General features: G+C 40.7%; 1 protein-coding gene across 2 annotated transcripts in view; it reads left to right on the top strand.

The window, feature by feature from the left end:
* Positions 1-26,877, top strand: part of LOC135101427 (selenocysteine lyase-like) — a 203,922-nt gene that overhangs the window by 116,445 nt on the left and 60,600 nt on the right. For both annotated transcript variants that reach the window (XM_064005370.1, XM_064005378.1), the window contains exon 9: positions 26,230-26,368. In XM_064005370.1, coding sequence (XP_063861440.1) covers positions 26,230-26,368 — 139 coding nt within the window. The remainder of the gene's footprint in view (positions 1-26,229; positions 26,369-26,877) is intronic.

Here is a 26,877-nt window from a genome sequence, read left to right as displayed (position 1 = left end):
ACCACCCTCTCGAACACTTTCCCCACCACAGAGAGCAGGGAGATGGGTCGATAATTTTTTGGGTCAGACCTGGAGCTCCTCTTGTGTACGGGAACTACCCGGGCCTCCTTCCACACTAAGGGCCAGGTATTTTCCCGTAAGCAGGCAGAGAAGACTGTGGTGAGGGGTACAGCCAGCTCGCAGACACATTGCTTCAAAACGTGCGGGCTGATGTTGTCGGGACCGGTAGCTTTTTGTACATCGAGCCCCTGCAGCAGACGCTCGACAAGCCCCTGCGTCACCTCCACCTTGGTTACAGTCTCTCTGCACTGCTGCTCCAGAAGAGGCGGTGACCTTTCAGGGTCGTCCACCTCCATCTTCCCGGCGAAAAGGGTGGCCAGCAGCTGGGCTTTGTCCTTGCTGCTGGCGGCCACCGTTCCGTCGGGCCTTGTGAGAGGAGGGACAGTGTCTTGACGGTTTAGGCCCTGTCTGCCCTTAACAAGGGACCACCAAGTCTTGTTGCCCACTCCAGGGCCTCCTAGCTGGCGCCGCAGGTACTCCTCCCACCTCCCTATGGCCCATCGGCAGGTCGTCACCATCCTCTTGCAGGCCGCACGATGTAGGTCTTTGTTGCGCCGAGTAGGATTCTGCTTGTAGCGGAACCATGCAGAATACTTCGCCTCGGCGGCAACGCGGCAGCGGTAGCCAAACCAAGGCTGGTCCGTTGGTCTGGCGACGAACTCACGGTGGGGCACGTGTTGCTCCTGGAGCGCCAAGAGGTGGGAAGTGAAGGCTCGCGCCTGTACCTTCGCTCCACCCTGCAGGATGGAAGGCCAGTCAGTCCTGCGCAGGTCTCGGCGAAGGGAGCCCCAGTCTGCCCTATCCCATAGCCAGACTGTGCGAGTGGTGGCCTCGTCACGAGCCACACCCATGTCCACCTGGGTCAGGACAGCATGGTGGTCAGAGCTGCCCACGAGACCCAGCTGGTGGCAGCTGAGTGTGTCCTCCTCCAGGTCGGATATGACGGGGTCCAGGGTTCCGCCCCGCTCATGAGTAGGGAAAGTCACATGGTCCTTCAGGCCCTGCACCGTCAGGAGGTTTTCGTAGGCGTCGTGCTCCAGGTGGTGGTTGAGGTCGCCCACAAGCAAAAAGTGTTGGCAGCGGTGAGTCACAAGGAGGACATCTAGGGCCTCCTTGAGGTACAGGAGCGAGTCAGGCCCTTGTCGGGGGGTGGTACATGGCGCACAGCAGGAGGGCAGAGTGGTTGGTCAGCACAACCCGGAAGAACATCACCTCCAGCTGCGGCGGCGTGTCCACGTCGAGCTGTTGTGCCTGCACCCCCTCCCTGAAGCAGACAGCCAGTCCACCTCCAGCTCTATTCCGTCGGTCTCTCCTGGCCCAGTGAGTGTAGCCACCTATTTTGCCGAAGGATGGCTCCACCTCTCCGTTCAGCCAGGTCTCCGTCACCACAACTGCATCTGCATCGTGTCTTAGTACACAGTTGTGGGTTAGGTCTCTGATGTTCATTCAGAGACCACATACATTGGCGGAGATAACCTTGAATTGGTGGTGGTGGCGGTCAGGCCTTACCATGTTGGAGGGAGTTGTGGTCCTGCCTGAAGGGGTGTGACAGGGCTCAGTTGGGGGTACCGAAGACCGGGCGGGTTCCATTGCCAGCCCTGAGTGTGGCCCCAGTTAACAGGCTGAGCTGAAAACGGGCGAGACTGCGGAAAGGGCTGCAGAAAGGGCTGCAAGTGAGGTGATACTGATGGGGAGGCAGCGGCCAAGTATCCCCCTCCGCGAGGACCTGCCGTAGCAGTCGCTCCTGCCTCAACTCAGCAGTCCTGGTGTGGCAGTCTTCAGTACTGTGGTCCTTCCGATTGCAGTACCGGCAAATCTGCGTGGGTTTGGCTGGGGTCTGTCTCCTTGAGGGGCCGGCCCCCTGGGTGGTAGAGGCTCCTCTGACCTCGCTGTTCCGGTTCTTTTTTATACTTTTTTTCCTGGTGGTGGTATTGCCAGCGGTGCTCGTGGAGTAAGCCGGAACTGCTGGGGCTGGGGCTGGTGCTGGTGTTGCTGGAGGAGTTGGTAGTACTGCTGGCAAGGTATTGGTGTGTGTGGGTTTGGGTCTGTGTGGAGGTTGCAGTACTGTGTGTCTGCGAGGTGGAGGTGTTTATGCCGGAACTTGTAGGAAGGGAGACAGGTGTGGAGGAGGGCGGTGTTGGGGGTTCGGCTAATGAGGTACTGCTGGGAGTAGCCTCCGGTGGTGTTCGATTGTCTGGCTGGGTGGGCGGGATGGCAAGCTCAGGGGCGTGCTGCAGTTGTTTCGGCCTACCTGAATTCCACCAATCCCTCCAGCACTCAGAGCCCTGACAGACCTCCTCCCAGTGTCTGTCTATGGTCTCTGGCAGAGCACTGGCTCCTTGTGTGCACGTGGCAACCTTTGCCTCGCGCTGCTTGGAGGCGACGAGCCTGTCAGCAAGTCTGAGCGCTGCCGCAAACACCTCCCGGTATTCTATGATCAGGTCCCTATCCTGCTGGAGGGACCTGAGGATAATATTTGTTCGAGAGGCTTCTTCTGTGAGCCTCTCAACCAAGGAGATTAATTCAGTTTTCTCCAGGTCTTCCCAGTGACTCCGTTCTGCGGCCTGTTCTTGATCTCGGATTGGCGGAGGGAGTGGCTGGGAGGATGGATCAGCCTCCCAGTCAACGAATGTCACAGGGTCCTGTATGTTAGCTTGCTCCCTCAGCAGCCCCGTCTCGGCACACCGGTAGACTGGGTTGTCGCCCAGGCAGCCGGTATGGCACAGATTAGGGCAATTGTCGTCCTCACAGCTAACGTGGGCAGCTTTCAATGTTGCCTTCCCACAAACAGCACACCACCTGTGCGGGGTATAACCTGACAGATTACACCGTGCGATGAGTTGGTGCGCAGAGGAAGACATGAGGGAGGGAGAGAGGAGTGGTCAGTAGGGGTTTGGTGAGTCAGGGAGAGTCAGGTCGGGACAGGGCACAGCAGGTATTTAATCCCTCATGGAATGCAGCACAGCTGTGGGCTGATGTCCCGGGGGAATAGGGGCGCGGCGATACACGGGAAACACGTGTCGAGCACCGCGCTGCCAGCACTGCACCACACCTATTTACTGCACTGTTCACCATACACTGCACTTTCACTGCTATGTATACTACACTTCAACCTCGGTAGTGCTGATGGTGGAGGTGTAGTGAAGTGAAGACGGCAGACACAGGCGCAGTAACACAAACAGACACTCGGTGACCACGTTGCCAGCACTGCTCCACACACTGTGTACTGTACTGTTCACTATTCACCTCACTTTTACTTTTATTACCTGTACACTCTGCACTGTAATCTCAGTTGTGGTGATGGTATAATGAAAAAGCGGAGACTTGCTCAGGAACTAAGTCTATGACCCAACCTGTTGTGGCAGAGCGCTCCTAAAACACGTCCTCACCTGACGACCTCTGACCTCTCTCTCTCTCTCTCTCTCTCTCTCTCTCTCTCTCTCTCTCTCTCTCTCTCTCTCTCTCTCTCTCTCTCTCTCTCTCTCTCTCTCTCTCTCTCTCTCTCTCTCTCTCTCTCTCTCTCTCTCTCTCTCTCTACCTCTCTCTCTCTCTCTCTCTCTCTCTCTCTCTCTCTCTCTCTCTCTCTCTCTCTCTCTCTCTCTCTCTCTCTCTCTCTCTCTCTCTCTCTTTACCTCTCTCTCTCTCTCTCTCTCTCTCTCTCTCTCTCTCTCTCTCTCTCTCTCTCTCTCTCTCTCTCTCTCTCTCTCTCTCTCTCTTTACCTCTCTCTCTCTCTCTCTCTCTCTCTCTCTCTCTCTCTCTCTCTCTCTCTCTCTCTCTCTCTCTCTCTCTCTCTCTCTCTCTCTCTCTCTCTCTCTCTCTCTCTCTCTCTCTCTCTCTCTCTCTCTCTCTCTCTCTCTCTCTCTCTCTCTCTCTCTCTCTCTCTCTCTCTCTCTCTCTCTCTCTCTCTCTCTCTCTCTCTCTCTCTCTCTCTCTCTCTCTCTCTCTCTCTCTCTCTCTCTCTCTCTCTCTCTCTCTCTCTCTCTCTCTCTCTCTCTCTCTCTCTCTCTCTCTCTCTCTCTCTCTCTCTCTCTCTCTCTCTCTCTCTCTCTCTCTCTCTCTCTCTCTCTCTCTCTCTCTCTCTCTCTCTCTCTCTCTCTCTCTCTCTCTCTCTCTCTCTCTCTCTCTCTCTCTCTCTCTCTCTCTCTTAATTCATCTAAGAGAGAGAGAGAGAGAGAGCATTGTGTCAGGGTGTAAGTGTTGAAAACATGAGCCTTCTTTCTTGAACTCACAAATGAGCAATACATTGTTGTGTTCAGAACTGTATTAAATAGGAAATACCAATAGAATGCTAGTATTGTATTGATGTGTAACCATTACAAGTCCCAGAAAAAAATTGTGATTTATGATAATTGAAAGAGTAATCCAGACTCTTTGGACCAAAAGACTTAGCCATTGATGACATCTGACAACTCTGAAAAATACCATGATTGCTGAACCATGAATAGGTGGGGGAACACCGGAGGCAGCTATAGCCACTTTACCAGGTGAAGGTCGGAGGTCTTTATAACTACTTCACGATTTTTACACTAAACTTACCTAATTTTTATACTTTTTTTGTAGTTTAGTCTTCGGTAATATTGCCTGTGCTTGTTAGGTTAATCTCTCAGTCTCTGTCCCTCTCTCACCATGGTTAATTGCAGTGATAGTGATTCTGATGAATCCAATTCCCTGCTCTCTCCCTCCTGCCTACACATCTTAGTGAATATGCGATAGGTTGGGAACTCCATAAAACTGTTTAGCATCCTTGAAGAGAGCTCAGAACACCCATTTTCATTAGGCGCTAACCAAATCCAATCAGATGAAATGGACACATGGCAGGCAAGGGACTCATTCCTTCCAAGTCTTTCATCTTCAGCTCACTTACTCTCCATGACCACTGCACACAGAGACATCTGGATGGCATCATTAGAGAGAAAAGATTTGAACTTGAGTACAGAATCTATTTCATTTGCTCTTTCATTGCAGGCTAAGTTTAAGGTGGGTGTGAATACAGACCATTTTCAACGTTTATTGCCGGAGGGCTGGTTTTAGCGGGACAAAAGTCATCATCACCACTGATCCTTTAGGGGTTAAACTACTTATATTAAAGTTTACAATGAGTAAAAGACCATGGAGCAGCAGTACAGGTAGCAGCTCTTGCAGCGCCAAGCCTATCTTGAGGCAGACAAGAGAGTGCATGGCTGGTCACACACGATAGGCTGTGTGTATACGTGTGAGGGATGGTGCTTGACTGATGCCTACATGCGTCATGATTATCCACTAGCAGTTCTTATTTACTGTCCTGCTTAAATTATTTAGTAAATGTATGTAAATATTATTTTATTCTGTTGCTTAATATTCCTTTATTTTCTTGTACATAAAAATAAGTGCTGGTATAGGTGCTGTTGAAAAGGCTATCGGCCAGATTATCAAAATATCTCTTCTCCCTTCCCACCTGGAAACCACTTTTCATTTATTATCAGTCACAAGGAGACTCCTTGAGCAGCGCACGAAAATCAACTAGTGGCATTCCTTCACAAAGTGCAGCCCAGCACCCATCTTCACCAAGCTCTTTGGTTATTTCATGCTTAATTACATAGTTTTTCCATGTTATTATATTAGTAATTAGTTATAGGATCAGATAAGACTTTCCAGGCATCTTATGAAAAATCATATCTTACTGGAAATGTTACTTTTCACATTGTTAAAGAAGTACAAAGCATTTCTCAGTTGTCCCAGGCAAGGCTGTCACCAGCCCCCATGGGTCCCCTGCCCTCCCACCCCCACCAGTCACAGGAACATGGTCCTCATCATCATTCAGCTCAGTTGTTAATTGTGTTTTTTTTTTTTTTTTTTTTTTTTTTTTTTTTTTTTTTTTTTTTTTGCACACCCATTAAATGGAACAGAAACCCATTAGACTTTCTGTTTCATTTTTAGAATATAAACTTGTATATATGTTTATTTTTTTAGTTCTTTTGAAATGATAGTCAGAAAATCCTGGGGTAGTGATAGCTGGCAGGAACACTTCTCTCCACCAACTTAGTTATGATGGATTGGCTTTCCTGTTGTGTTTCTAAGAACATATCCCAATCTTATAATTAGGGAGCAGTGTACTGCAGGTCTTCCTTACTCATGGTCACACCCAAATCTACCTAAGTAAAGTGAATAATATACTGCTTCATACTGATGAGGCTGCTGTGAAACTCGAGGTTGGCAAGCTTCATTTGAAAATGTTCCCATGGCTGCCAACAGAAGGACTTGCCTGGTATTTTCTGCTAAATCTAGTGTATATCACCATATCCCATATTGTTTTTATAAATATGAATCACAGAATATTTTTGATCATTTCAATATATGAAAAATGCATTGATTCTCTAGTTTTCAAAGTTCGTGTGATTTTCATGAGTACCAACACAATAATGAACTCCCTTGCTCACGGAGAAACAGAAGAGAGCATCTGCTAATACCTTGACGGAAAGTGTGTTCTCTAGAAGACTCTCTGAGGATAAGGGAAGAGGTAGATTGATAATCCGGCCATATGCCTCCACAGTGTTCTTTAGAGAATTACAACACATTTTTGTGTACAGGACAATATTCATAAGGTAAATTATGCATGAGATTTGTGATAACCTAAATTACAATATAGACCGCTAATGATGAAGCAAATACAAATAATGAATACCACGTATACTTAAACAAATTGCAAAGGGAAAAATAAGTAAGGTGGCTGTAAATACTGTGTACAGAGGAAGACATGTTCCAAAATTTGGGAAATTTTTGGATTTCAGAAAGTGTCAGGTCTCAAGAGTTCCAAGTAAAAGATCATGTATCTGTACCTTACAAGTGTTACAATAGTATGGGGTATGTAGAGAGGACTGGAAAAAAGATATTGGGGGAGAGAATAACTGAACTGGATGTGAGACACAAAGCAAAAAGAAACCCATGAATAAAATGGGTGGACAGTGTAGAAAATGTTAGTTACAAGAGTAGTGTTTATGAAGCAAAGAAGAACGATTGTGCATAATAGAGATAAATGGAGAGCATTTGTTAATACATAAATATGACATGACTTCATAGATCTTTGTGAGAGGTCCATCCACATATGTTTTAATCAACTGATCATATCAGATGTGGGAAGGATAACATGAGAGTTATGGTGAACTTCACCCATCTGTATGAGTATGTTTGTAAGGCAATTGACAGCTGCTGTGTGAAATCCTATTACAGTTATCCTCTTTAAAGTAGATGTCACATGAAGTTAGATGGATTGATACAATAGGGATAAACCAATATTGCAGTATGTCCTCAGTGCAGGGAGATGGATGTGCACACAAGACCTACATGCAAAGGTGGTCAGAGAGGATTTATTCTTTTGTACTTAAAATTATGACAGTCAACTCAATCATAATGGAAATGGGCAAATTTCCATGAAAGTGCCAGAACATTGTGATATGGAGACAAGTGATTTACACCAATGCCCCTGACCTTTGGGGCTTATTTTTTGTTTTGAGGTAATGTTTCCATAGCAGCAGAACTATCACGTTTAACTGGGATCTTTTGCCAAGGTACATTAATACACCATGTGGGAGTGGAATCAATGAGGGGAAGACTACTGCAACTACCAACAATGTAGCATCAGTTTCTTATTTTGATTTGAGTTGTGAGCCAAAATCCAGGTTATAAGTGAGCTTCAGATATGCCACCACTAGTTGGCACAGTGAATGCCACAACATCTGCTCAGCATTCCTTGTCTCACTCATTAATTTACACAGAGAAAGATGTGTGTGGTGGTATTTGGAGTCAAGAAGAACCTAGCCAAGAAAATAGCTAGAGAGAAAGAAAAGGTGAAAAGGGCTAAGGAAATTATAGCAGAAGTGGTGGGGGAAGGAGAGGAGATAGTTCGACAAATTGAAGAGATTTATGGGATCGGAAAGTATGACAAAAATGGAACAAGATCAATGAAAATAAGATTCATGTCACAAACAGCAGTGAAACATATATTACAAAGAACAGGAAAACTGGCAAATATAGAAGGAAAGAGGGGAATATGGATAAAAAGAGACATGAACAAAGAAGAGAGAAGTAAACTAAAAGTTGAGAGTAGAGGACCAGTCAAAAAACAAGGAAAGGACAGAAAAGAAAAGGGAGGAGGAGGAGGAGTGATGATATTGTTAAGAGGATATTGTTGTTGAGGAAGTAGAATATGATGATGGGATGATGGAAATTTTTAGGTGTGATTAAGATCAAAGGAAGTGAAAAAAGGGAAGTTATTGTGAAATAGCATAGAGGAAATAATAAGGAAAAGTAACAAAGTGCTCAACACTAAAGGAGTTAATTGGGAAGAGATGGAAGCAAAAGTAAATGTCATATCATAGAGTGAAGAACTGGTGCAGTATGGGTGGAATATTTAGAAGATGAAAAGATAATTACAGAAAAGCAATTTGGATTCAGGAAAGGGAGAGCCTATGTCACAAATTTACTGAGCTTTTATACGAGAGTAATAGATGGAGTGCAAGAGAGGGATGAATGGGTTGATGCAGTATACCTGGATCTCAAAAAAGTATTCGATAAAGTTCCTCACAAAAGCCTCATGTGGAAGCTAGAGAATGGAGGAGGACTAAAGGGAGCAACATTGAGATGGATGGAGGATTATTTACAAGGGAGGAAAATGAGAACTAATCAGCCACTAATTCAGGTTGTGAATTGACAAGTGGGGTACCGCAAGGACTTGTGTTGGCACCTATTATGTTTCAAATGTATGTAAGTGATATGACAGATGATCTATATAGTTATATAAACTTTTTTGCTGATGATGCAAAAATAATGAAAATAATAAAGGATGAAAATGACTGCAAGGAGTTACAAAATGATAATGACAAGATACATGCATGGAGCCAAAGATGGAAACTATAATTTAAAACCAGAAAATGCCTTGTGTTGGAAATAGGAAAAAATAAAGAGAGACCTTCATGGAATTACAAAATGGGAAGAGAAATTATAACAAAAAGTAATGAAGAAAAGATTTGGAAGTAATGATTCAGGCAGGACACACTATCACCTAAAAGGTGCACAAACAGAATATTTGGCTCTATATACAGCATGTTAACAAACATTAGGGTGGTGTTTAACTATTTAGATAAAGAAATGATGAAGAAAATTGTAACAAGCATGATATGCCCTAGATTGGAATATGCAGCAGTAGTTTGGGCTCAACATAGAAAAAAATATATATGGAAACAGGAAAGAATACAGAGGATAGTGGCAAAGATGGTACCAGAATTGAAAGACTTAAGCTATGAAGAATGACTTGAAGAAATTGGATAACCAACTTTACAAGAGAAAAGAGAAAGAGGAGACCTGATAACAACGTACAGATTAGTAAACAATACATAAAAGATACAGAAATGACTTAGTACCAACAAAAACAACTGCAGAACAAAAACAGTTCTGCAACGCAAAATGATAAAGTACAGTCATAAGTAATGTCACAAGAATGCAATGAATGTGAATGCAATACTAAATAATCTTACATTATTGTCAGGCTTCTTGAGCCTGGCCTCACCTTTATTTTTCACTAATACTTCCAGAACAAGCCTTTCATTTATATATATATATATATATATATATATATATATATATATATATATATATATATATATATATATATATATATATATATATATATATATATATATATATATATATATATATATATATATATATATATATATATATATATATATATATATATATATCAACTGTTCACCTGTTGACTGTGATATGCATCTTCAAAAAAACATATTTATTAATCTTGATTTGCAAAGTATGTACAGTATCAAATGAGAGACATATATCTTCAATAATGATGGCATAAAATTTTCCTGGACAGGTAGTAAACCATTTTAAAAATGGGCTAGTTACGAGAGTCATCAACAAGGTGCAGATTTACTAATGTAAGATTGTTGGCCGCAGAATGTTAAAGTTTTTAGTTCAGTGACAGTTTCATTAACTTATTTATCATCTCTTGATAGGGCAATAAAAATGCTTCAAGGATTGATTTTAAGGTATACTGGTGTGGTGCAGGTTGAGCATCCCCTACCTAGAATATTTGAGAAAAAAGTGTGACTTGAGAATATTCTTAGTTTTGGAATATGCACACACACACACACACACACACATACACACACACACACACACACACACACATATGATAAGACCAAGATTGGAATATGCAGCAGTGGTGTGGTCTCCTCATATAAAGAGGAATATTATAAAATTAGAGTACAAAGAGCAGTCACTAAAATGGTTCCAGAGTTGAGTAAGTCGACCTATGAAGAGAGATTAAGAATGTTGGTAATTCCTATCCTTGAAAATAAGAGAGAGAGAGAGAGAGGATTTAGTAAACATCTATAGAATGATAAATGGTATGGAAAATGTGGACAAAGAATGTTTTATAACTTTAGACACACAGAGTACAAAGGAACACAGTAAGAAGTTGAAGAAAGTTAACTGTAGAAGAGACATCAAAAAGTATAGTTTTCCTCACAGAAGTGTGAACAAATGGAATGAACTCAGTGAAGACATTGTCAATGCTCTAACTGTCCATGCTTTTAAGACCAAACTGGATAGATATAGTGACAGAATACTATGAGATTACTCCCCTCCCATAAACCACAACTAGGTAAATACACTGCGTAGTGTAGTAGTTATCATGCTCGGCTCACAACCAAGAAGGCCTGGGTTCAAATCCTGGAGCGCAGTGAGGCAAATGGGCAAGCCTCTTAATGTGTAGCCCCTGTTCGCCTAGCAGAAAGTAGTTACGAGATGTAACCTGAGGGGTTGTGACCTCAGTGTCCCAGTGTGTGGTGTGTAAGTGATCTCTATCCTACCCAAAGATTGGTCACTATGGGCTCTAAGCTCTTTCTGTAGGGGAACAGCTGGCTGGGTGACCAGCAGACAACCGTAGGTGAATCACACACACACACACACACACACACACACACACACACACACACACACACACACACACACATGAGATTACTCCCCTTCGGTAAACCACAACTAGGTAACTAGGTAAATACACACAGACACACACACACAAAGAAGCTATAATATGAACTATAATTGTCCACTAGGAAAAAGTAACCATGTCATGATAAGGTTTTGTATTAAAAAAAAGAGAGGAAAGTAGATGTGAAGATTATAAAAGTGAAAGATTTAATTATGGTAAGTCAAATTTTGAACAAACGAGGAGATACTTTAGTGAAGCAGACTGGAGTACACCAATCATGTTTGTAGTTTATGTAAATGATATGACGGAGAGTGTGAACAGCTACATGAGCCTTTTTGCGGATGATGCAAAGTTGCTGAAGAAAGTTGAGAGTGCAGACGACTGAGGAACGTTACAAGAAGAACTGAACAAGTTATCAGAGTGGAGTTAAAGATGGGAAATGGAATTTGATTTAAAGAAGTGTAAAGTAATAGAATTTGGAAAAAGTACAAGAAGAGTAAAAGGAAATTATGTGTTGAATGGTGTAAGGTTGAGTGGAGCCGAAGAGGAAAAGGATTTCGGTGTTACAGTGACTGGGAACCTGACCCCAGAGAGACACATTAGCAAAATTACAGGAGAAACCTATAACTTGTTGAGAAGAATAAGGTAGGCCTTTGCATATATGAATGAAGAGATGGTCAGGAAGATGATCGTGTTGCTGATAAGACCTAGACTAGAATAAGCAGCAGTAGTGTGGTTGCCATACAAGAAAAAGGATATAAGGAAGTTGGAGTGAGTTCAGAGAGCAGCTACGAAGATGGGTGCCAAGTATCAGGGACTTGTCATATGAAGAGAGACTGGCAAGGATACATCTACCAACGTTGGAAAAGAGGAGAGAAAGGGGAGGCATCATTGCGATATATATAAAGCATATGAGGGAGTAGAGGAGGTGGACCAGAGCGACTTAATGGTCTGGGATACACGGGACACTAGAGGACATGGAAAGAGGGTGAAGAGGAGTGCTTGTAGAAGAGACATCAAAAAGTATAGTTTCCCATATAAAAGTATTGATGTATGGAACAGTCTGGATGAGGAGATAGTAAATGCAGAAAGTATACATGGATTCAATACTAAGTTGGATATTAAAAAGATATGGAGATGGGACAGCATGAGCATAGCTCTTTCCCATAAAGCACAACTAGGTAAATACAACTAGGTAGGTAAACACACACACACACACACACACACACACACACACACACACACACACACACACACACACACACACACACACACACACACACACACACACACACACACACACACACACACACACACACGAAACTTAATGAATTGAGAAGTGAAGCAAAAGAAAGGAACAAACAGAGAACACAAGAGGGAAAGGAACTTTTTTTTCTGGAGAGTAATGGACCTAAGGTTGAGGAAATGGTACATGTGAAGAGTGAAGGATGCAGAGACACAGCTGTAAGAGATGGAGGGACATTGACAGTGGCATACACTAATGTGGATGGTTTAGTTTCAGTGATGGATGAAGTGAATGAATTTATAAAAGCAAATGAACCAGACATCATGGCAATGGTAGAAACTAAACTAAGAGATTCAGAGACACCAAATTTAGGAGGGGGAAAGTACAATATGTGGATAAGAAACAGATGTGGAAAAGGAAGAGGTGGAGTGATGATGCTTGTTAAAAAGGGTATCATGGTGGAGAGTGTGGAAAAGGCAGAAGGCTTGGTGGAAGGCCTAAACTTACAACTAATAAATGGAAGAAGAGGAATACGATATGTCACAGTGGTGTATGTCCCACCAAAAATAAAGACCTGGAATAGACAAGAGCATGAACAGTTGCTGAGTGAGACAAAAGAATGGCTTGTAAAGAAAATTAAAGAAAACAACAAAATTGTTATAATAGGAGATATTAATTGTAAAGAGATAAATTGGGAGGAGTGGAACACAAGAGGAGGAGAAGACTCATGGGGAGATAACGTTCTGAAACTGGCAATGAACAATATTATGACACAGTGGGTTGAGGAAAACACTAGATACAGAGGAGGACAGGATCCATCAAGACTTGATTTGGTATTATCAAAAGAAGCAGATATTATAGAAGACATGATAGTTGTCCACTAGGAAAAAGCGACCATGTCATGATAAGGTTTTGTGTTAAAGAAAAAAGAGAGGAAAGTAGATGTGAAGATTATAAAAGTGAAAGATTTAATCATGGTAAGTCAAATTTTGAACAAATGAGGAGATACTTTGGTGAAGTGGACTGGAGTACACTTATCACAGCAAGTAATGTGCAAAAGAAGTGGGAAGCTTTCATCAATAATTATGAAGAGAGAATGAAAAGATATGTACCAAAAGTAGAGACAAAGAGAAGATATAACAATGACTGGTATAATAGAAGATGTGAAATAGCTAGGGAGGAGAGGGAAATGGCATGGAATAGATGGCAGAGAAAAAATACGCAGGAGCTATGGCAAAACTACACAACTACAAGAAATTAATATGTAAGGGTTATTAGAGAAGAAAGGAAAAATTATGAGAAATATGTTATGGACAAATGCAAAGAGGAACCAAAACTATTCTTCAGATATGTGAACAGCAAAATGAAAAATAGAGAAGGAATAAGCAGATTGAAGGTGAATGGTCAAATGTGTGAGGATCCGGCTGAATTGGTAGAGATAATGAACAGGAGTTTTCAGTCAGTATTCACAAAAGAAAACATCTGTGTGGTAGAGTGAGATGAGTGAAGAAATGGGTCTGGGGGAAATCCAAGTGACTGAAGAGGATGTCCAGGAACAGATGGAGGGACTAGACGTTAGGAAGGCCCCTGGACCTGATGGAGTGTCAGGATGGATACTAAAAGAGTGCAGTCAGCAGTTGACATGGGTAATACATAATATTATTGAAAGCTCCTAATTGAAAACAGAGTCCCTATTGAATGGAAGAGAGCCAACATAGTGCCAATATACAAAGGTGGTAGTAAAGAGTAGCCCTTAAACTATAGACCTGTCTCTCAGACAAGTGTGGTGTGCAAAATGTGTGAAAGATTGGTGAAGGATAAATGGATGCAGTACCTAGAAGGAAATGAAGTGATAATAAAGCAACAATTTGGATTTAGGAGAGGGAGATCGTGTGTTACAAACTTACTGAGTTTTTATTCTAGAGTGGTGGATATAAAAGATGGATGGGCAGATTGTGTTTATTTAGACCTGAAGAAGGCCTTTGATAAAGTGCCACACAGGAAATTGTTGTGGAAGTTGAAGCATAATGGTGGGCTAAGGGGTCCCTGCTGAGATGGATGGAAAATTTCTTGACAAACAGAGAAATGAGAACGGTGGTAAAGATAAAAAAATCATCATGGAGGGAAGTCATAAGTGGAGTACCCCAAGGCTCAGTACTTGCACCAATCACGTTTGTAGTCTATATAAATGATATGACAGAGAGTGTGAACAGCTACATGAGCCTTTTTGTGGATGATGCAAAGTTGCTGAAGAAAGTTGAGAGTGCAGAGGACTGTGGAACATTACAAGAAGACCTGAACAAGATATCAGAGTGGAGTTATAGATGGGAAATGGAATTTAATTTAAAGAAGTGTAAGGTAATAGAATTTGGAAAAAGTACAAGAAGAGTAAAAGGAAATTATGTATTGAATGGTGTAGGGTTGAGTGGAGCAGAAGAGGAAAAGGATCTTGGTGTTACAGTGACTGGGAACCTGACCCCAGAGAGACACAGCAAAATTACAGGAGAAACCTATAACTTGTTGAGAAGAATAAGGCAGGCCTTTGCATATATGGATGAAGAGATGGTCCGGAAGATGATTGTGTCGCTGATAAGACCTAGACTAGAATATGTAGCAGTAGTGTGGTCACCATACAAGAAAAAGGATATAAGGAAGTTGGAGAGAGTTCAGAGCAGCTACGAAGATGGTACCAAGTATCAGGGACTTGTCATATGAAGAGAGACTGGAAAGGCTACATCTACCAATGTTGGAAAAGAGGAGAGAAAGGGGAGACTTGATTACAATATATAAAGCATATATATGAGGGAGTAGAGGAGGTGGACTTAATGATCTGATCGGAGCGACTTAATGATCTGGGATACACGGGACACTTGAGGACATGAGAAGAGGCTGAAGGGGAATGCTTGTAGAAGAGACGTCAAAAAGTATAGTTTCCCTTATAGAAGTATTGTGTGGAACAGTCTGGATGAGGAGATAGTAAATGCAGAAAGAAGACCTGAACAAGATATCAGAATGGAGTTATAGATAGGAAATGGAATTTAACTTAAAGAAGTGTAGGGTAATAGAATTTGGAAAAAGTACAAGAGTAAGTGGATTCAAGGCTAAGTTGGATATTAAAAGATATGGAGATGGGACAGCACGAGCATAGCTCTTTTCCCATAAAGCACAACTAGGTAAATACACACACAACAAAACAAGCAGTGATCCAAGCTCCAGCAGAGAAAGATTTTACTTGACCACGGCCACCACTCGAAGCCTAGAATGTGTTCCCAGGTAGGAGCTGTGCTCAAGTAAAGTTGTCCTGTCTCCAGAAATGAAAAATAAGGGAAAATTTAAGTAAAAATAGACTTAATAAAATGAGTAAAAGCTCCAGCAAGGCGGACGCCATAGGTGGTAGTGGAATGTTGCCAATGGGATCACCATTCCCAGGATTTGAGGAAGACAATGAACTACATGGGAAAATGGAAGGAAGGAAAGTGGTTTTAATGGAGGGGATGATCAGTGACCTCATTGAATGAGTGAAAAAAAAAAAAATATAGAAAAAAAAAGCATGACCTGGAAGAGGAAAACAGAGAATTGAAATCACTGTACCGATCTAAAAACAAAATTGAAGGAAAACAATGATATTGTTAAAAAACAGAAAAACGAAATGATAGGGATGAAAAGTGAACATCAAATCAGCAGGAAGGAAAGAGAGGAAGAAAAAGTTAACTTTACAGAAATCATAGAAGTGCAAAAGTAGGAAAAGACAGATTTAAGTAAGGAAACTGTGAAAGTGATCAAACAGAAGGAATCGATGGTAAGGGACACAGTGGACAAAAAGAAATGTATTGTTATATATGGATTAAAAGAGGAAACAGAGCCTGTATGATATAAGAGGGAAAAAGAACAAAAAAAGTTAGCAGAGAAGGTTGTAAGAAGTATACAGAGAGGTGAGGACTGGATAAGTGAAATTGAGGAAATACATAGACTGGGGAAGTATGCAGAAGGAGGAGAGCAACCACTAAAAGTAAAATTTAGGGCGCAAACAACAGCCATGGAAGTGATATCATATGCATGGAAACTGGGTAAGATAGAGCAATGCAGGAAAGTTTGGATAAAGAAGGACATGATTGAGGAGGAGAGACTCAAGGTAAATGATCTAATAAAAGAAGCAAAGGCAAAAAAAACAAGAACAGAATGAAGAGAAAAAAAAGTTCTATTTGAAGGTAAAAGACGAGAGGCTTAGGAAGTGGTATCTGGCAAAAAAAGAATAGAGAAGGTAATTAACGTATGGAAAATATAAAGTGGACTGTGGCATATACAAATATAAATGGTTTAATATCAACATTGTGAGAATTAAATAATTATATTAAGATAAAGCAGCCCAACATCATGGTTATTACTGAAGTTAAACTAAATAAGACAACAGAAAATATAAGAATTGGTTATAGTAATTATAATGTGTGGATAAAGCATAGAAATAATAAGAAAGGGGGAGGAGTCATGTTACTTACAAAGAAGAGTATAACAGTAGAAAATGTCAAAATGGGAGAAGGAAGAAGAGATTTTGCAGTGGCTTATGTACCCCCAAAGATGAATGCATGGACACAAGAGGATTATAAATTATTGTTGAGAGATACTAGTAACTGTTTGGAGAGAATACTGGTGGAGAGTAATAATATAACACTTATGGGTGACTTTAATTGCAAGGAGGTATGCTGGGAAGAGTGGACCACGGACGTAGGAGAAGAGTCATGGGGATATATGTTTCTAAATTTAATAATGACAAATACTATGACCCAATGGATTGGAGAAAATACAAGATTTGGGGTAATGAAGAGGCATCAAGGCTAGACTTGTTTACAAAGGAAATGGACATCATTGAAGGAATAAATTATCAGTGCTCACTAGGTAAAAGTGACCATCTGTTAATTGAATTTAGTATAGGCAGTGGTCGAATAGAAAATAGGAATGAAATTTACAAGAATGGGAGATATAATTACAGAAAAGCAGATTTTATCAGGTTAAGGGAATATTTTGCAGAAGCTAAATGGAAATAACTGTTCACGGCAAGTAATACGCAGGAAAAGTGGGATATATTCATGGAAATTTATAATGAAGGGGTCAGTAGATCCAAATTTGACCAAAGATCAAAATAAAGGAAGTGAAAAAGAAAAAAGACTGGTTTAATACGAGATGTATAACAGCAAAAGAAAAAGAAGCAGCATGGAATACATGGAGAAAAAAGAAGGAAGTGAGAAATGGGAAGAATTCAAGAAGGCAAGAAACTAATATATCAGAAAAATGAGAGAAGAAGAAAGGAATTATGAGAAAGATATAGTTAACAAATGCAAAGATGAGCCGAAGTTATTATTCAGATATGTGAATGGAAAGACGAAAAACAAGCATACAATAGATAAATTAACAAAAGATGATGTTACATATGAAGATACACGGTTACAAGCAGAATTAATGAACAAGTGCTTCCAGTCAGTATTCACCAAAGAAAGCAAATTTGAAGGAGAAAGAGCATGGCACAGAGACAATGTGATGAGAGAGATACAGGTGGACATAAGTGAAATTTAAAAGATTATGAAAGAATTGGATATAAGTAAGGCTCAAGGACTGGATGGAATGTCCAACTGGAAACTTAAGGAATGTTGTGAACATCTGGCAGGAAGTATACACAATACTATAGTATGTTCTTTTAAGGAAGGAAAAATTCCTCTAGACTGGAAGAGAGCCAATATTGTGCCCATTTTTAAAGGAGGTAATAAAGAAGATCCACTGAATTACAGACCAGTGTCCCTAACAATTTGGTGGCAAAAATAGTGGAAAGAATAGTTAAAAACAGATGGATGGAATATTTAGAAGAAACATACATTGGCTTTTCGTCTCATCAACTCCTCTTCTCTAACTGACTGTCTTCAGCCTCTCTCTCACTGCCGCAATGTTGCATATCTAGCTGTCTTCTACCACTATTTTCATGCTAACTGCTCTTCTGATCTTGCTAACTGCATGCCTCCCCTCCTTCCGCAACCTCGATGCACAAGACTTTCTTTCTCTCACCCCTATTCTGTCCACCTCTCTAACGCAAGAGTTAACCAGTATTCTCAATCATTCATCCCTTTCTCTGGTAAACTCTGGAACTCCCTGCCTGCTTCTGTATTTCCACCTTCCTATGACATGAATTCCTTCAAGAGGGAGGTTTCAAGACACTTATTCATCAATTTTTGACCACTGCTTCGACCCTTTTATGGGACTGGCAATTCAGGAGGCATATTTTTTTATTGGATTTTTGTTGCCCTTGGCCAGTGTCCTTCCTACATAAAAAAAAAAAAAGACAATTTGGTTTCAGAAGTGGAACGTCTTGTGTCATGAATTTAGTGAGCTTTTATAGTAGAGCAATTGATTTAATTCAAGAGGGAGAGGGATGGGCAGATTGTGTTTATTAAGACCTAAAAAAAAAAAAAAGCATTTGATAAGGTACCACAACAGACTGCTATGGAAAATTCAAAATATGGGTGACTTGTAAGACATTACACTGAATTGGATTACAGACTTCTTGAGGGACAGAGAAATGAGAACAGTAATAAAGGGAGAAAAATCAGAATGGTGTAGAGTTACAAGTGGATTACCACAGGGGACAGTCTTAGCCCCCATAATGTCTCTGGTGTATGTCAATGATATGGTGGATGAGGTTGACAATTATATAAGTCTGTTTGCAGACAATGCAAAATTGAAAAGAGTGGAAAACAATACGGATTGTGAAATATTACAGAAAGATCTAAATAAGATATATAAATGGAGTAAGAAATGGGAAATGGAATTCAATGCAAAGAAATGCAAGGTGATGGAATTAGGAAAAAGCAAAAGAAGACTGACAAATTCCCACACCATGGGAGAAGTGAAAATTAAGAAAACCAAAGAAGAAAAAGATTTGGGAATTACAATAAGTGATAATTTATCACCCGAAAAACATGTAAACAAAATAGTTGGGGAAACCTATGAGTTACTAAGAAAGATGAAAGGGGCATTTGCTTACATGGATGAAGAGATGATGAAAAAGTTGATGGAATATGTGATTCGACCAAAACTGGAATATGCCACAATTGTTTGGTCATCCCATAATAAAAAGGAAATAAAGAAAATAGAAAGGATCCAAAGAGCTGCAACCAAATTAGTACCAAGTTTGAGAGATTTAATCTATGAAGAAAGATTAAGGAGATTGAAGCTTCCATCATTACAAGAGAGAAGAGAAAGAGGGGACCTGATTGCTATATACAGAGCTTTAAAGGGTAAGGATCAAGTTTGACAAAGAAGACTTATTTGTGTGGGACTCAAGAGATACAAGAGGACATGGAGTGAAATTGAGGAAAACAGCAAGTAGAAGAGATATAAAAAAAAAATATGGTTTCCCAAATAGATGCATAGAAATATGGAACAACTTAGATGAAACAGTGGCACAAGCAACAAATATTCATGAATTTAAAGTTAAGCTGGATGCTTATAGATATGGAGACAGGACAGCACGAGCATAGCTCTTTTCCTGTAAAACACAACTAGGTAAATACACAGTGTAACCTTGGTTTTAGAACTTAATTTGTTCCTGAATGCTGTTCGAAATATGAAATGTTAAAAAACTTAAACTATTTTCCCCATAGGAATCAGTGTAAAATTGATTAATCCATTCCCAGACACCATTCTACCCTGTCTTATCGGCTTATGACAGATGCTCCCACAGCCAAGATGGCTGCTTCACAACATCTCCAGCTCATAAATTATTTATCCAGAAAGGATGCATTGAATAAACTTAGTGACACAGAACTCATCAGAAGATTCAGTTTGGACCATGCAGGTATTCTCTTGGTCACCAATCTAGTGAGGGAAGCCATACAGAAGGGCATAGAGACAAGCAACTCCGTGCCACCAAAATGAAGGTGATCATAACTTAGACATCTTGCTGTTGGGAAGAGCTACTGGAAAAATGCAGTTGTGCAGTAGTGATGGTGTTGGGGGTCATCGAGAGAGCCATAGGTGGCTCAGGATTACTTCTGAGTGCCAAAAACTGTTTGTTTACATCAAGGCTTTTCAACGGGATCACATTTACTGTATTTCAAAGATTGAATTGTTGCCTTACACTCTGGGTCTCTCCTCCAAATATATAAAAACAAAGTAAATAGTTGTAGAAACTATAAATTGGCAATAAATGGCAGTTTTTTTTTTTTTTTTTTTTTTTTTTTTTTTTTTTTTTTTTTTTTTTTTTTTTATCAAGTAATTTTGTTCTAGAACTGAATTATGGTACCACAATTTAAGTGATAATGAGTTCAAAATTTTGTTCGAAAACTGATTTGTTCAAAAAGGGATTATTATTATTATATATATATATATATATATATATATATATATATATATATATATAGTCAATATACTGGGATTTTTAGTGTATATATATATATACACTAAAAATCCCAGTATATTGACTATGCTTCAGAAAGAAGAATAAGGATGTAAAAAAAAAAGCTGTTAATTAAACCACCAAACTGTCACCAGTCCAAGTACATCAACCCCATAAACAATGTGAAGAGTGGCAACGAAAATTACTGCTTGCACAGACGACCAGCCAACATCAGCTGGTGCCCACTCCGCCCAGCAACAGCTGACTGGTGACAGTGATGGGCTAGTGTGAACCATGCCATTGCCTGCACCTGTTTGCCACCTAATCAGCAGGCAGTGTTGCCAAATATACTGGTGCACCTAAACCCTCGTCTGGGTATTTCCTCAACCCATGCCATGATTTAGCTTGTACTTTATCAAATATAATAGCTGATTTTTCTGCAATAAAGTGGGATTTCATATATATATATATATATATATATATATATATATATATATATATATATATATATATATATATATATATATATATATATATATATATATATATATCGTTATGAGCTGCAAAAAGTATTAAAAAATAGTGGGGGGAAAGATGAGATGAGAAAAGTAAGAGAAGGAGGGAGAGCAGAGACAAAGACAAAAGATGCCAGAGTTGTGATGGGTGTCTGTTTGCCACCCATGTGTTACTTTGAATTCCCAGCACATAGTTACTCCCCTTCCATAATTAAATTCTTTTACTTTCTCTTGTTCCCTCATACTGAGTCATACATAGTATACAGTTGAAGGGTTTATCTTAAGCTCGGGTTACACTAGTTAATAGAAACCTTAGGCTCCAATCTTAAGGCTGGAGAAAAGACATGCATTCATCCATATCTGAGTGAATGTTTAGACAAGTTCCAGGACGTCTAAACACTTCTGCTGAAACAATTATGTTTCCGTCTTTGTAACAGTGTCACAACAATTACCTTAATGGACAATGATGTTCTTAAAATTGTGTGTCGTTACCAATGTGCTTGCTACTTTAGCGGAACCAGACTAAATTGGTACTTGAAGTGGTGGTAATTCCTGTACCACACTTGTGTTATGTTCATAGTCGACAGACATATAAACACTCTCTCTCTCTCATCCTTTGCCTTAATTATTCCAAAATTATTAGTTGTTATATACGACTGCATGCTTTCAGTTTGATTATGGAACAACAACACTATATCTTCTGATATACAGTGATTATAAGCTATGCAGCACTGCCACCCCAGTGTCCTTAGCACGTGAATACCCCAGGCCGCCCACACCTTGCTGGTGATTGTCAAGTCTGCAGTTGAGGTGGCAACAGCACAGAGAGATACAGCCAACACCCTGGGTACCAAGTTAGTCTGGTTCCACTATGATATGATAGCCTTGATCAATGCCCCAAAGAAAAAATGCAGGAGACACTGGGTGAAGCCATGGATGACCAGAAAACAGAAGTGACTACACTCTAAAACAGCCTGGTGAAAGAGATGTGTCTGGAGGACATGCAAGGATTTTACATCTACCACAGGATGTCATGCGATAATAATTTCTATGCCGGATATCCCACAGAACTTCCAGGGTTCTCACTTTTTCTAATAGTGAGTAAATAAGACTAAGCCACTCGAGTGTTCAGCGGTGTTTTCAAAAATGGTCCCTAAACAACAATAGTCAAATGAGTCCCCTCTGCCCATCTTGCTTGGTGTCTTGTGATTAGCATAGTGTTTTATTATATTGTTAAATGTTACTGGGCTTCAGTATTATATTGATGGCTTTGGATCCAGAGGATTACAATTTCTCTACTGTGCAGTGTCATCTGCATCATTCTCGGGCCTTGCCATTTCTGGGGTGTCTGGGCCTGTCCTCTAGGAAGCTGCAGATGGTACTGCTCAGCAGGTAGATGTGATGTTCTATGAATGTGGATGGATTTTGTTTTGTTTGTTTGTGAGGGTGGAAGTTCATAGAATATTACAATCCTCATACCATTTGCCCCTTGTCATAGCTGTACCTCCTAGAATGTGGTTTGCAATTCTTTCTCAGTTGATTTGAGTTGTTTAGCATTTGCACTATTTCTTTACATGTAGGAGGTGAAACAGGTTGGCAACCTCATTTGTTGAACTCATCACACAAGATTAGAATGACCCTGTGAAGGAGGTTTTGAGCCTTGTGCTAAACTAAATAGTTAGTAGTTTAGAGAGGCTGACCTGAGATAGTGGCAGCTGTAAGAGGGGCTGAACCTGATGTTGCAACCGTCTGCTTAAGGGCACAGCAATCCAGAAGGACCCTGTAAACCTGTAGTTGGGCCCCACACTAGATTACGTAGGTGGTAGTCTAGGGAAGCTGACCCAAGCTAGTGGCATCTGTGAGAGGGGCTGAATCTGTGGTCGGAATAATATATATATGCACTCCCTTCCTGAGTTTTGTGCCTGCTTCCTGAAGTATAGTGCTAAACTCAAGGATCATGAAACTCAAGGTATTGGAAACACTGAAAATTACTCATTCATTCTGGCCCTTGAAGAAGCTGACATTTTTCCCCTATTTTACTCCCTTATCTCAAAATACAGTATGTGTGTGTGTATGTGTTTTATCCTCACATCTGATGTGATACAGCACCGTAGATGTACAGTACCCATCACAGCTAAAACCCTGTGTGTGTGTGTGTGTGTGTGTGTGTGTGTGTGTGTGTGTGTGTGTGTGTGTGTGTGTGTGTGTGTGTGTGTGTGTGTGTGTGTGTGTGTGTGTGTGTGTGCGTGCGCTCGCTCTCTCTCTCTCTCTCTCTCTCTCTCTCTCTCTCTCTCTCTCTCTCTCTCTCTCTCTCTCTCTCTCTCTCTCTCTCTCTCTCTCTCTCTCTCTCTCTCTCTCTCTCTCTCTCTCTCCCCCCCCCCCCTTTCCTGCCCTCCTTCCCCTCTCTCCCTCTCCCTTCCCTTCCCTCCTCCCCTTACCTTCTCCCTTCCCATTTCCTTCCTCCCATCTATCCCACCCACACTCTCTCTCTCTCTCTCTCTCTCTCTCTCTCTCTCTCTCTCTCTCTCTCTCTCTCTCTCTCTCTCTCTCTCTCTCTCTCTCTCTCTCTCTCTCTCTCTCTCTCTCTCTCTCTCTCTCTCTCTCTTTCTCTCTGTGTGTGTGTGTGTGTGTGTGTGTGTGAGAGAAAGAGAGAGAGAATCCTGAGGATTACTAAATGAGAATGAAAATGGATGGAAGGAGCATAAATGCAAAGGGAACAGATGGAGAAAAAAATGAAAAGGAGTAGAGCGCAGGAAAAGAGAATACTTATTTCCCAATACTTCCTCGCTTCCTTGAATTCTTCACTCAATCCTCACTCTTGCTGCTTACGTTTATTTTTCTACTTTCTCCCAGTCCTCCCATCTTCCTTCACCCTTTCTCCACTTCCTTGACCCCATGTACTTTCCTTCTCCAGTTATGTTCCTTCCTCCCCTTTTTCCTTTCCTTTCCTTTCCTTTCCTCTTTTGTCTTGTCTCAAACCTCCCTGTCACCTTCCTACCCTTTATCTGTCACAGGTAAGGGACAATGTAATGATGGTTCTTAGTCATTAACATGACTCGACCACCATACTTACCCTTCCTGTTTTTTAACCAAATATCTTACTTTTTCCTAACATTCTTCAGCAATAATTGATCTCTTAGTTTAGTTTCTGTTATTCCCATTTATATCAGGCTTAAACTCCTCCAGATAATCATTTAATTCAGTAATCACTGATATCAATCCATTTGTGTAGGTATATGCCACTTTAAGTTTACCCTTTCTTGCTTTTTCTCTTCCATATACCATTTCTGCAGTCCCATATCCATAACTGTCCAGTAGAAACTCTTCTTTTACATTTCTGTTCTCTCTCTCTCTCTCTCTCTCTCTCTCTCTCTCTCTCTCTCTCTCTCTCTCTCTCTCTCTCTCTCTCTCTCTCTCTCTCTCTCTCTCTCTCTCTCTCTCTCTCCTTTTTATTTCACCCCCTAGCTTCATTTCTCAGCCTTTGTTCTTTTTCTCTTTCATCTAGATTCATGTCTCTCTTTAACCACGTGTTCTTATAATCAGTATCCTCGGAGAGTTTTCCTGCCTTTGCCAGGATTTCCTCTGCTGTGACTTGTGACCTCATTCTCACCTTCAGTGGTCTCTGGCCTCCCTCTATGTATTTTTCAATCTTATGTACTTCCTTTATTTCCTGCTCAAAACCTTGTTTTTGGTCCTGGACTGCTCTAATGATTTGCCCTGCCAGCTTTTTTTTTTTTTTTTTTTTTTTTTTTTTTTTTTTTTTTTTTTTTTTTTTCTCTCTTCCTCCCGCCCTCCCTTGCATGTCTTGCTGGTTTCTTTTTCTCTTGAAGGCCAAACCTAATACAGTAAAATCCCTCTTATCCGGCATTCGAGTATCTGGCAGCTTCAAGTATCCGGCACATTTTTCCCCGAGCCTTAAAATCAATAAAAAATCAATGTGTACTCATAAAATCGATCAAAATTCCCACGCGAGGCATACTTTGCCCCTTTGCCACCAGAGCGCACTGCTTTGCGCCATCCACAGCCCACTGCATTGTGTTTACTCAGTGACTCAGTCCCACGTGTGCACTGTTTATCGCCTGACACCTTCATCATGCCTAAAGTTGTAGAAAAGAGGAAGCGTGTTGTGCTTACACTTAAGCAGCTGATTAGATCAGCTGATCTTTGTTATGGTAAGATGCGTGAGTGTTGGGTGGTGATTGTGGACATAATTTCACTTCTATTCAAGTATCCGGCAATATTCAAGTATCCGGCATGTCGGTGGTCCCGTTGATGCCGGATAAGAGGGATTTTACTGTAACATATTTCTTCTTTTCTAGTGCCCCTCGCCATAACTACTTTGATTACTGTCTTTTGTCTTCTAATATATTTGATTCTGAACTATTTCTATGAAACTCACTTTCTTATCCTCATTTTCTTTCTTCCAGGCATCTCAGTTCATTAACTTGCTTTCATCCATAGATCCTTCAGATTTCTTTTTAACTTTTTCTTCAACTTTCTTAGTCAAGTCTTTTTCCCGAGATTCTCATTCATGAGCATTTCTAGTTTATCTTGTAACTCTAGGACCATGTTATCCAAATACACCATTCTCTTATATGCCATTCTCCCAGATAAAACATTGTCATCTTTGAATCCAGAGAATGCACTAGCAACAAGTCTTTCATCTGTGTGTGTGTGTGTGTGTGTGTGTGTGTGTGTGTAGGGATGCTTTGTCTGAGCTACCTTCCTTTGCTCAGGTGTTAACCTGGTATATTTTTAGACAGACCTTCAAAGAAAGATTTCTCCCTTATATAATCCCTTCAAATAATCCAATGACACCAGCCTTTCATAAATAATGCACATATCAAAAACAAGCTTCTGCCAATTTTCAGGTATCTTGTGAATTATAATCTGGTTCTAGAAACTGATAGTTGAATGGAATTTCTTAAAGTGTTACCTAAATATTAATGTTAGTCTATCATAAAACAATTAATGTTAGACTTTGTGTGCACCTGATTAAAGATTTTTCTCTTTTCTAATGCTGAAGATAACTTTCAGGTATCCTAGAGGCATCTGGTGTGTGCTCCTTCCATGCCTCTCGTACCATCCGCCTCAGCTTAGGCCGAGACACCACCATGGAGGAAATAGACCTGGCCATCCAAGATGTCAAACAGGCTATTGAAAAACTGATTGGACGGTCAGTATAAGTAGCATTGGGAATATTAATGCATTTCCATTTTTACATACGCATACAAAGTCTGGTAGACTGCATCACTCACCAACATGGTGGATGCAGGCAAAATAAGAATGTGTACATCAAAGAATTCTTTATTATCACAGCTCAGTGGTTTTCTAATGGAATTTTTTATCTACAGAATTTTATACCCTGAAAGATTTTGTAGAAATTGATGTGTGATACTTGAATGCACCTTTCGTGTGTGTAAATTTAGTTTGCTCTAGCTATTGTTCCTTTCACTTTTGATATAAGTAAGTTTAAGAAAGGAGGTGTATCAATGCCTCATTTTGAAATTGTGATATTGAATAGGCAAGGATTCAAGTAACTGAAAAGGCTTTGGTAGTGGTTGATTACTATCAGTTGATATCATGATGTAGAAGCTATATGCCTCCATTTCAGTGGGGACACCAAAATGTTATTTTTGTCAGGCAATTATGTACTTAAGAGCAAACTTCAAAACTTGGGTTTAG

Source organism: Scylla paramamosain, chromosome 1, assembly GCF_035594125.1.
Source record: "Scylla paramamosain isolate STU-SP2022 chromosome 1, ASM3559412v1, whole genome shotgun sequence".
NCBI classification, from domain to species: Eukaryota; Metazoa; Arthropoda; class Malacostraca; order Decapoda; family Portunidae; genus Scylla; species Scylla paramamosain.
Note: the sequence above shows the minus strand (reverse complement) of the source record. Positions and strands in the feature narration are given on the sequence as shown.